The sequence below is a fragment of the Lagopus leucura genome, unplaced genomic scaffold (genome assembly GCF_019238085.1).
Source record: "Lagopus leucura isolate 7727_CA_CO unplaced genomic scaffold, USGS_WTPT01 Super-Scaffold_100004, whole genome shotgun sequence".
In the NCBI taxonomy this organism is placed as follows: Eukaryota; Metazoa; Chordata; class Aves; order Galliformes; family Phasianidae; genus Lagopus; species Lagopus leucura.
In genome coordinates, this window is record NW_024962264.1 from 56,023,689 (window position 1) to 56,036,229 (window position 12,541).

The following is a 12,541-nucleotide window of genomic DNA, read 5'->3' on the forward strand; positions in this document are numbered from 1 at the left end:
AAGCATTCCCTCCTCTCTTCTCTTAACAACTACGTAGAAGCAGGGTGAAGGAGTACTGCCTTTGGCCTTTTATTTCCTTCTACTAAGGCTAGTCAAGTCTTTACATACTGCTCTATTATAAGACTAGCTGCAGAAGGACAGTAATAAAAACTTCCAATACACATCTCCTTTCCTTTCTTTAGAAGTTCTCATTTAAGTTGCAAAACCATCCATTGTGCTGAGGTGGCAGTAAGACTGCATTTCAGACTGACACGAATTTCAGACCCAACACCAGCAATCTCATTTTCTAGCATATCTGACAGCATATATAAGCATACAACATCCAAGTGCTAATTTTAAAAAGACCACTTGCATTTATCTAAGTGACAAACAGAGGTGTTACTACATGCTATTTAACTCCTGCTGTACTGCCATCCGGTGCACTGCATAACCATGTTTCAGTACACAAGGAAATATCATGCAAAGCACATGGGGCTGACACAGATGTGACAGCTCATTTAGAAATTATTTTTGATATTACCATACTGCGTCCGGATTTTAGCACGGACCTGATGATTTAAACACTCTCCATTGTCTTTTATGATGAGATTCTTTTAGAAACTACTATTGCTAATAAGAATTTTTTTTTGTCCAACACCAAATCAACCTTAATATTAGTTTTGCTGGCTGGCTGGGACTTTATCTCCCTTTCTACACTGCCGCTGTCTGTCTTCAGCATTCCTGAAGCATTCAGCATCCAAATACAGCAGCAACACATAATTTAGAGAAATACCATGGATTTCTAATTTTTGCAGCTTACCTTTTGCAGATAGCTGGCAACAACGGCTCTGCGTGCATCCAGGTAATGCTTACTGTCAACCACATCCCTCTCGTGTAGTCTTTTCTCATATTCCTGAAATATTTACTACAGTTTGTGATTTGATAAATATCCAATGCTTTATTGAACACAAGAAAAAAAAGGTAAATATTTCATTAATATTAATGTGTGGATCAAAGTAAACAAAAACAGATGGCAGACATTTAAGGCTATTTTTAATGCTAATGTATACAGTAACAGCACTGCACAACTTCTATGCATTGAGAAGAGAACTGCCTTAAGATTCATGTGCTTTAAATCACTTGGAATAACTTGAAGATTTCCCTCCCTTGTTCTAAACCTGAACTTCCACCTGCTTTTGTAAGCTGAAATTCCATTTCAACCAGAAATGGTTCCTGCAACTGCAGCTGCAGTCGGATGAATTCTTTACAAATAGAAGAGACAGGGGATTCGTGGAAAGTGACCTTTCATTTGAACTGTGGGAAATTTTTTGCTATGAAACAATTACTGAGCTATTTTCAATCTGCACTCAAAAAATAAAGAGATTCAACAGCATAATAAAATCTTCAGTTGTAGACAGTGAGAAAGTGAGGATTTTGATTTGCCTGAGGTTTGATCGAAGAGCCCAACTGATGGGCTGAGATGAACACTGATCCAGGGTTATGGTTACTGCGTGCTGCACCTCAAAACTACAATGAAAGCAATACTGACAAGCAACTTTTATTTGCAAATGTAGGAGAACATCTCACGAATTAAAAAGAAGCTAGAAGCACTCAGTTTCCAGGTAAAATACAGAGTCTTGAAGTCTAAGAGTGTCCCAGGATTGGTAGCTTCACAGCTGTCACAGATTGGTTTGGCTTTAGAGCCACAGATCCCAGCTGTCATACAGAAGCTACTGAGTGAAATTTACTTTCAGGACTGGCTCTGTTTTCACCCTATCACTAGGTTCCTGAAGAAAGCAGTAATGGCTCCCCTCTTAGACTTGTCTGCTTAGGATTAGACAAACTCAGCAGGTTTGACTTGCCTCATGAGGAAGAGACTAACAGGCAATCCAATATCTGCCCACACCTAGGGCAGGGACAACTGCAAAGAAGACAGGGTCAAATTCTTTTCTGTAGTACCAAGTAACACAATGAGGGAATACAGCCAGCATATACAACATCAAAGGTTGGACATGCAGAAAAACAAACAAACAAACAATCACTAGAAGGCTACTGCAGCACCAGAACAGGTGGACACACAAGGGCTGAGGAATCTCCTACTTCTCAAGACTTGGCTAGCCAAACACATAGCTGACCTCACCTAGTCCTGGCAACAGCCCCATCATGTGGAAAACAGGATGATGAACACCAGACAATGCTTTCCACAGTATTTCCAAAATTCTACAAGTTTTTATATTTCTTTGCCGAACAGCTAGTCAACCAACTAGGAAAAATACCACTTTAAAACTCAGTTTTGAAGATCACGTCATATAAAGTGAACTTGGCACAACTGACCATGGGTTTAATTCAGCTCACTCTTAATGGGAAAAAAAAACAAACCAACAAAGAAAGAATTTCTTAAATTGAAATGAACAAAGTTAGTCAATAAAAATCAACTGGAAGTCTTTATCAAAGGTGTACTGTGTTCTTAAATAGAAGGTAAAAAAACTAATATAAAATTTGAAAATGAGAAATGCTTGTAGAAAAGAAGCCAGATCTGACTGAATTACTAAAGCACATTTTAAAAAGATATAATCCAAAAGAAACGGAAGAAAGGAATTGTTCAAAGAAATTCATACAAGGTACAAAGGAACAGCTGCCAAAATTCAAGATGATTCTGATGCTGAGGAGGCAATAAACACACTAAATGCTATGTGGTCATACAGATTGCTGAACAAAACCAGAATGTGTGACTTAACAGTAATAGCAGAGCTGAGATTAAATATATCTGACGTACAAACCCAATACAAATGTATACAAGGCATGTGAGTAAGATAATTAACCCACCCTGTCCTTGCCTGTCTGTTAACTGGAAAAAACGTACCCAAACAGAAGTAATTGCAACATGAACTGGAGTAAAACGTAAAAAGGTTTTAATACTCAGCATCACCGCTTGAGCCCCATGAAGTGAAGAATAGTAAAGAACTAATAAGCATAAACCTGAACAACCTCTGTACTACCATTCTGTATTTGAAATCACCTTTAAAAGAAACTATTTTAGAACATTTGTTGCCTACAGTAGTTGCTTTGTTATATTCTTTTGCTTCCACAATATAGCTTGCAACCATTTCCTTTGAAGGAAGCTTTCTTAATTAGATTAAAATAACACCAGAAAAAAAACCTGACAGAATATAATTCCCATTTTTTAAATGTCAGCAGAGCTGTACATTCTTTAAGGGCCTAACTGACTTGCAAGTCAAATATTAACATCAGAACTAGAAAAGAAAGAGGATGTTTTACTAGAGGTTGACATACTTGATACAGTTTCAGATAACAACTTACCTGGAAAAGTTTCTCACTGATTTCTCGTTCATGTAAAGGGACTTGCTTATAGTTTCGGAACTCTGCCACCTCCTCATTCCTGAGCTGCAAGAGTCGGAATCTCTTTGATCTATTAAATTCTTCATCAGAAACAAAGTTAAATTCTTGCTGCAACTGTTCCAGTCTGAAGAAATCAGGAATATTGGCCTCTCCACTACTAGCGATCTAAATCAGGCAAAAAGTTATTACTCCTTTTGTACAAAGGAAAAGAAGTCTGTAAAATAACTCTTGTAGAGTCTCACATGCATATTGCAAGAATGTTCTTGTTCTATGCAGAAGCAGTTAAGATGGATCAAATTGAGAACAAAATGTGCAATGTTTTAAAGCAGCCTTTTGTAGGGCAAAGAATGAGGACACAGAATACCCTTTGGAATACTGTAAAATGCTATCTCCCCTCACATAGAACACTGAAGGGTAACAAAATTCTAACACAGCAGAGTGATCCAGGAAACTGTACTGAAAAGGTGATTCTTTTACACAACTTCAGCTACATAAGCACCTCTCCAATGTGACGTTTAGCGAAGTCTCAGCTTCTGCAATAAACTAAAATTTGTGCAGCCTTGACTGATGAGCAAATTCCTATTTAATACATACAAGTGCAGAAGAAAACTCCTGCACCTTAAAGAAAAAAAAAATTATATTATATTTACATTTAGGTATGTAATTAATCAGCTTGCATATTCTTTAATATCTATTTTTCACCACTAGATATCTACTGAACTAATGGATTAATGAAGCATATTTTTAATATGCTTCTTAACATTGACACAAGTACATTCATCAGAAACTTAAACTGGAACTGGTGTTTCACAGCTCTATTACCCTACAGCTCTGAAAAAGCCACTTACCATAATCATCTGCATCAGAGCTGCGTTGTTTGGGTCATTTGGATCAAGTTTTGTTTCTGCTGCCCACTTAGCCAATTTCTTCATGTCAGTTAAGCCCGACGTGCCAATGGATGCAATAGCATCAAGATTTTTTAAAGCACTAAAAGACAACAGACAGAACTAGTATTAGATGATTCCACCTAAAACATTTAATAAGAAAAAATATATTTAAAGCAATCTTGGAAAAACAAAAACAAAACTAGTAAGAAACCCCTGTAACCTGAAAATAAATTCCGTTACACAACTCTTAAACTATAAACCTCTCACTCAAGGAAATCTTGCTATCCACTCCCCTACCTGCTCATTTATGGTGCTATGCCATTTTTCACTTCAGCTGAAACGAAGTAATTCCTTCTGCCAGTACAGTGTAGAACAACTGACTGAAGTTAAATTAATTGTACACAAAGCAAACAAAAATTAACAAAACACCAGAAAAAAAACACAACCACACAATCAACTCTTCAAACAGCTGCGATACAGAAGAAACATCTTTAAAACCTGCATAGGTTTTGTGATTCTGCTTCCAAGACATGCAGACGCAAAAGTAAAGCTATGCAGCTGAGGGAATGGTGAACTACTAGGGAAAGTGAGGCAGAAAGACGCAGGAACTGCTAAAACAAACTTCGATACAAGCTTTCTCACGGCAGAAAACTTTTACTCAGTTACAGCCCCATTTGAAACACTGAATTTGACTACATTTCCACAAATACAAAATGTTTTTGCACACTCTCCATGACTGAAGGTACTCAGTAATTCAAACACATCTACACTATCGCATGTTTCTAATTACTAGAAAGTAATACTTTCATGATTTCTGCGAGTGCACCTAACATACTGTGACAACCCATACTTAAGGGAACTTCCCAGATTTATAGCCCCTGTTGACTCAGTGTCTAAAATCCCATCTTTGGTCTGTCTCCAGAACAGCATTTCTAGACAGAACCTGAACCTAATTCACCTTCCTGCCAGGTCTGGAACTGCTGCCACCCTGCTCTGCCTGCCACGTTCAGATCCTGTAGGGCCATGTGCTGCCTGGCACTGAGTGCACTGTGCTGGCTTGTTCTTGGCCTCTCACTTGTACTCACCTACTTGTATTCACAGTAGTCAAGTGTGGGAGGTAGTCAGGAAGGCATCTGTACAAAGACTTGCATATCTACATGCTCATTAGCTGTATACCACAGAATGTGGATGGTGGCCTTGTTCTTGTTAGGGGTCCTTGCTTTCTACTTATCTAAGTATTCTATTTTTAAGAATGTTTTAATAACTTACAGATCATTCTCAAGCTTGGTCAGAACCAGCCACCATACCTAGCAGTTACTGCAGTAGCAGCTACAGCAGCAACGTTAAGATTTTAACATTAGAGCATCTTGAACAAATATACACTGAATCACAGTTGAGCTGAAAAGCCAGCAGGCAAAGACTAACTTGAGGCAGGAAAATCTTGCATCAGACTTTCACAGCAGACAGTGGAAAGTCACAGACTGTGTTCATTTCTAAAAGGTGATCCAAATAAGAGCGTTTTACACTGAACATCCCTCTAAATTTTCCCCATTTGCTACAGCGACAAACTACTGTAATTTTAGTCTGTCAAGTTTGAAGTCAGCCTTTGGAAATGCATCTTTATAGTTCTTACCTTATCTATTCTAGTCTCATCGAAGTCAGCAACTTATTTATCTGCTGAGCAGCCAATTATTCAAATGGCTGCAGCTTGAATAAAAAAATAGTATAAAAGTGATGCAAGTGGTCTAGCTTCTAAATAAAAAAAAATCTGGTAAAATCCAATCAGCTGGAAAAATTACTTTGTCAGTTTAGTAAGTATGATAAAATTCTTAATGCTTCACAGTGAAGTTACCTGAGCTCATTACAAAAGCATACTTTATGATTTTATCAGAATTATACAAAAAAAATAGCAACAGTAAAATGGACAAGTAAACTACCACGTCCAACATGAAGCCACAGGGCAAATCAGAATGTTTTGAGTGGAGTAATATGTTAACATATTGATTTCTGCAGCTCAACACACTTCTGATGAGACAAAATTCATTAAAAAAGTATCATCTTGGAATGATACAGATGTGACAACTTCCTAACTTCTTTCTTAAAGCTAATTTATTAACTTGTACTGTTTCCATACTACAGTTTTTATCATTAGTTGGAAAAACTGCATTTATAACACGTGTCCCAGAACCCCAAATGCACTCTGTAGAAGAAAAAGGTGAAGCTTCCGTTCTTTGCAAAAAACGACTGGAAAGTTCCTTACCAATATAAAGCAAAATCTGGACTACAGCTATGTCTTTGAGTACCATAAAAATGAATTTAATCAGCTTGTTTAACATTGCCCATAAGTAACAAAGTAAAGGACTTCAGTTAGAAATGTCATTTGTTTTACCAAAATGTGTCACATAAAACATCCGCAGGTGCAGAATAAAGTACCTAAACTGAAGGAAAAAAGCTATGACTATTCTTGACTATGGAAACCCTCTATTCCATGAAATAGTGGTTGTAACAGTTTTCCAGGCATCACTGAGAATCCTTATCACATTACCTTGGAATTCCTGTGTTTTGCTGAGATACTGGAGGAATTAGGGGGATTCCTTTTTCTCCAACTGCCCAAGAAACACTAGTAGATACTTTCCCAGAAGTCATTAAAGTCATTTGATTGCTACCATCAGCTTCAAATGAAAAGGATACATCTATTGAGGGAAAATCAAGTAATATATTTATGTATGTTTATATTATATCCACAGCATATTTATCCATTCAAACAGTGTCTAGATAGTTTTAAAAATGCTTCCCAAAAATAAGTAATGAAATTACTCCTTCTGTATAAATGCACAGGTTACATGAAACAACACGACTCCGTTGCAGGCTGCAGAGATGAACTCCACTCCACAAAGGAGAAAGATTCCATTCTGCCTACAGAAAGGCTTTCCATTACACCACAAAGAAACACTGGGTCTTGAAGGGTAAGGCAAAGCTTTTTTTCTTTTCCTTCACAGATGCATGCTATTTCACATTTCTGGTAATTTTCAGATCCAGTGTATGTATTCGTTTTATTAATGAGACAGAAATTCACAGTCAAAAGAATTACGCATATCTGAAACGTCAGTCCTAGAGGCCTGTGGTACACAACTGTGTATGCAGTCATCACAGTTAATGACATTTATACACAAATGTGTTGTAAAAATATTCCTTTCATAATGCTCTTCTTGACGAATTTTTAGTTGTTGTTCTGCTCTATTTCTATGTGTATTTCATGGATAGTACCTTTATGTGTCAGTTACCCCACAATGCAGTTCAAATGTTATATAAACTAAAAGTTCTGCATGTTACACTGTTCTTGTTCTCCTTTTTCCTACCTCTCCCTCATATTAATTTTCCATTTTGAAATCCCAATGGCCAAATGTTTTACAGGATGTCATTATACCACAGACTTCATCTGCACATACACTTATACAGTCAGTTCTTCAGTGCTTTGAAGTGTCAAAATTGCTGCAGCTATGCTGATTAATACCATATGCTTGCTCTGCACTGTCAGAGGCCTGACTACTGAAGTACTAAATAAACAATTAAAAAAACCACACAACTTCTAAAGTTAGTAGAGCTTCTCTAATACTATAAGCCAAGTAATAAACACACACATTGGTGTTAATTGAATTTACTCTGAAAATTATGCCAGCATGTTACTTCTACATGGTTTCAGCAAAATGAGCAGCACTGAAGTACTGAATTGAAGAAAAGTGACGTTCCCTACCACTCCCAACTCCTTCATGGTCCAGCATCACACGCTGATTGCTGCTGAACTCTATCTCCTCCATGGGAGCGCTGCCTGTCAGAACTGTTGTCTCAGGTACAGGTATGAAAACTTCGGCCAGCAAGGTGGTACTGCTCAGCCCCGTTGTTTCATAGATCTAGAAAAATCCATGGTGACAGACAAATAAATAAATGAATAAATTCTTCACAATGTTTTGGTAAGAAGTTGAAAGCTGAAGGAAGCAAAAACATTGTTAATTAATATAATCATGACCAAATACAAGTTCGAGCTTTACAGCTTTGGACAAAAGGCTTTGTAATGACTTAAGCATTAAATAATTTATTTGAAGCAACTAAATTCGTTTGCTTTTTAAAATATATAATTAGTAGACATTACAATTACCAACAGCTAACTCAGACTGAATTCTTAGTACTATATCCCCCTCACCTTTTTAACATACACGTATGTGAATCACAGAATGGTCTGCGTTGAAAAGGACCACAATGATCACCCAGTTTCAACCCCCTTGCTACATGCAGGGTTACCAACCACCAGAGCAGGCTGCCCAGAGCCACATCCAGCCTGGCCTTGAATGCCTCCAGGGATGGGGCATCCACAGCCTCCTTGGGCAACCTGTTCCAGTGCATCACCACCCTCTGTGTGAAAAACTTCCTCCTAATAACTAAAAACCTAAACCTAATATCTAGAACCTAAACCTCCCCTGTCTCAGTTTAAAACCATTCCCCCTTGTCCTATCACTATTCACCCTTGAAAACAGCCGTTCCCCCTGCTATTTACAGGCTGCCTTCAAGTACTGGAAGGCCACAATGAGGTCTCCCCAGAGCCTTCTCTTCTCTAAGCTAAACAAGCTCAGTTCCCTCAACCTTTCCTCATAGGAGAGGTGCTCCAGCTCTCTGATCATCTTAGTGCCCTCCTCTGGACCCACTTCAAGAGTTCCACATCCTTCCTGTACTGGGGGCCCCAGGCCTGGAAGCAGTACTCCAGATGGGGCCTCACAATCACCTCCTTCTCCCTGCTGGCCACCCCTTTTTTAATGAAGCCTAGAACACAGCTGGCTTTCTGGGCTGCAAGCGCACACTGCTGGCTGATGTATGGCAAACTATGGGCTTTAAAGAGCATCACTGTACAACACGCATCTGCTTGGCATAAGGGATTCTGGCATCATGGATACTGTCTCATGACAGACCAAGCAAGGCACACAGTTCAGTTCTGGCAGAACAGCAGGCTGCCTTGCTCTTTCCTGGCCAGTTTCAGACACGGAGGGCTCAAGAGCAATTTCTTAGTCCCTGTTTAAATGTTTTTAAAGCAAAGCAGATGGTATTTCTCATGCCTCTTGTGCTGTGTGTTACACAAGTTGATAGGTGAGGGCTATACGCCCTCCTCCAAGCTGCCAGTAAGAAGTTACCTGACAAAAAAAGAAAGCAATCAACAGACTAATTCATTAATTCATACTTCTTATAAGAGGTAGAATTTTTTTGGCTGTGCTTTCATGGTTGTTTGTTTGGGTTGTTTTATTTTTTTTTTCTTTGGACTTCACTGCACTTAATTTGGTCAAGAGAGTAATAATGAAGTTACTCATACTGAGCTGTTTTTTTTCTTTCCCAATAAATGTTATGCTGTTTTTATGATGTGGATAAGAGTGTACTAAGAAGAATATTTTGGAAAGTTTACCTGCAATGCAGATCAGGTTTTCTAAAACAGCTGCTTTGCTAACATATTTAATCATGCCCCAATTACTAGCTTCCCCCAATGCAGCTCACAGTCACGTTATAGGCATGTATATACACAGTAACAGATATGTATTACACGTATTACTTGGAGAACAAATCTTCGTTGGTCACAACAGCCAGATCAAAAGTTTAAAAGAAATATAATAACAATAATAAAATCTTAGCGCAAGTATCAGAAATGTGGCAGCAAAGCTGAAAATTCTGCTATTAGAAAAACAAAGAAAGGCTACAAAAGATGGATAATTTAGAAAGGATCCTTCTCTCCAGCACTGCTGCAGAGCAAAACACAAGCATTACAGAAGGAACTGCACTTCATATTATCTTTTCAAAAAACACTATTACAAAATCATTACCCACCTGTAGCTTCAAACTCTCTGGCCAGTTGAATATTTGTAAATTGAAAATCTGTCCAAAGTGAACTCTGAAATCTGAACTTAGTGGCCGAGTAACAGTCCTTGACACTTCTTTGGAGTTGAAAAAGACTTTTATAAATGCTGAGCGTTTGTTTACATCTTCCCGTCGTAAAACCTCTGCCCTGTAAATGTGTCAAACGAGTGGTGAGAACAGCTTTAATAACATCTATACTTTTTATTTTTAATGAGAATCTGATGCCTCAATGGGAAATGGAAGTCAACTGCACGAAAACGGAATTCTTCTAAAAACACCACTGAGTTAAGATCTATAATTCAGCACTTTATGTTCTCATTAATTATTTAAAGCTTATTTAAAAGCAAACAGGTAGAATATTAGATCCACAACCTCTACCTCCATATAATAGGAGATATTTAAGGAAACAGTCTCCTTGCTTCCTTCCACCAGGATACAGGATGTGCTATCACAGTGCATTAAGATTCTTAAAGTTTCAGTCACAAGGAACAGAACAGCCAAGCCCTACTCCCTGATGAGGCTATTTACTAAATTATGATGAAAAGAAACAGCTTTTAAATGACTTCAATTTGTCAGATGTACTGCCTGTGTAAATGCAGACAGTAATACAAAAGAGTATTTATTTTATCCACAGTGAAATCTTTAGGTAACTACACGACATCTTTCTCCTCTCTGTTGGCTGCAGCACCTGGTATGAAGGAGTAGCCAGGAAGAGTGGTAGTGTCCTAAGCAACCTACACTCTCATCTACAAGCACCACCACAAAACCACAACTGATTTCTTTACATACACCACTGTCCTACAAAGGTGCTCAAGAAACATCAGAAGGTTCAAAGTGAATGGGTAGTTATGCATTCTCCAAGCCAGTATGTATAAGTTTACATCTGACTTGAAAAACAATTAAGTTATATCAGCTTCAGAAGCAGAAGTTTTAATCATTAAGATAAACAGAATGGCAAGCACACATTTTAGAAGTTGCAGAGGTAAGAATAAAATAAATAACAGTGGGTGATCACTGTAAGGAGTGTATTACAACATTTATCTTACCGAGGACACTGCTCACTTGGAGTTACGCTTCCTGACAAGACTAGTTCAGGAATTAAAGCAGGCTCTCCAGGTTTCCTTCTGAAGTTGTTAGCTTTTTCTCTAACCTGCTGCTCTATCTCCAGGCTATCGATCATTTTAGGTGGGATGGGTTTCATAGGTTCTTCACCAAGATCATAATCTTCTATTGATTCTTCTTCTTGAAGGTCTTTCCTCTTCTTTTTCTTTTTGGACTTCTGCATACAGAAATAATAATGTTCCACCTGTACTACTTTGATCAGTGTAGCTTTTTTTCTCTCGCTTTCTTGATTCACAGCATGTGCTGAACAGGAAATAATGGTGTAATTTTATAGATCACTGCACAGAAAGAAGACTTCTTTTATTCTGTAGTACTGCTTCAGATTTGGAATTCAGCAATGCATTCCACTGATAGGCTTCAAGAACATGATGTTCTTCAAACAAAACACTTGCTTAACGTTTAACATACACAGCAACTGTTTCTTGTATGCTTTGGTTAGCAGCAGATATCTCTTTCAAAGTTACCATGTGTGCTCTGCTGGGAGTGAAGAAAGGTTACTCAAATAGCAGCTACAGTTCTTTGCGATGCATTGTTGGCACAGATGGACAAAGTGAACACACGTGCAGTAGTAAGTTCTTAGCTTAGCAGCACCTTAATGCAAAATGAGGCCCTCCTTCTACACCAGATACAAAAGCAAATGAGCAGAATACAATGCAGATACAGATTACCTGGATGTTCAGCCAATCCAAACCAACCACACCATGCAATTCACTAGCATGTTATACATAGACAGGATATATCCAAATACGTCAGAAAATTTAGTCATGCCTATTCTGTGACTTTTCTCTGTATTATAAGGATAAGCTTTGAATATACTTAGTAATACTCTAATTTTTGTGAAGCAATGATGTCAACAATGATTTAAACAAACCTGTGCCTTCTTCCAGGACTTCCACTCTTGTAGCTCAGTTTTATACTCCTCCATTTTCTTTTCATATTCTTCCATGTATTCTTCCTGTAATTCACTTATCTCAGCCTGAATTTCTGCTTCATATGCTTTCTCATCAGATCTGTGATCAACTTCTTCCCTTCAAAGCAGTTGCATAAACATGATGCATAAATTAATGTAAACACTGCATAAAAGATTATCACATACATAGCATAAGTCCACTTCTCCATGAATTAATTCTATTATATCAAAAGCATGGCATCTTAACAAGTACTAGCACAGTCTACAAGAGTTGACAGCAGACAGCTGCCATCCAAAATGAATTTAATGACTTTTTCTTTACTTGTTAGACCTTAGAAGTTTCACTTTGTTACAGTCATTACATTCCTCCCTACTCCAAGGCTGGCAAGCC

The 12,541-nt window shown here is 37.9% G+C and overlaps 1 protein-coding gene across 1 annotated transcript in view; it reads right to left on the reverse strand.

Annotated features, from left to right (window-relative positions):
- Positions 1-12,541, reverse strand: part of CC2D2A (coiled-coil and C2 domain containing 2A) — a 45,903-nt gene that overhangs the window by 16,702 nt on the left and 16,660 nt on the right. Inside the window, exons 12-19 of the mRNA XM_042872001.1 lie at positions 12,112-12,268; positions 11,165-11,397; positions 10,089-10,266; positions 7,981-8,137; positions 6,772-6,919; positions 4,188-4,326; positions 3,301-3,504; positions 800-892 (exon numbers count right to left, since the gene is read on the reverse strand). Coding sequence (XP_042727935.1) covers positions 800-892; positions 3,301-3,504; positions 4,188-4,326; positions 6,772-6,919; positions 7,981-8,137; positions 10,089-10,266; positions 11,165-11,397; positions 12,112-12,268 — 1,309 coding nt within the window. The remainder of the gene's footprint in view (positions 1-799; positions 893-3,300; positions 3,505-4,187; positions 4,327-6,771; positions 6,920-7,980; positions 8,138-10,088; positions 10,267-11,164; positions 11,398-12,111; positions 12,269-12,541) is intronic.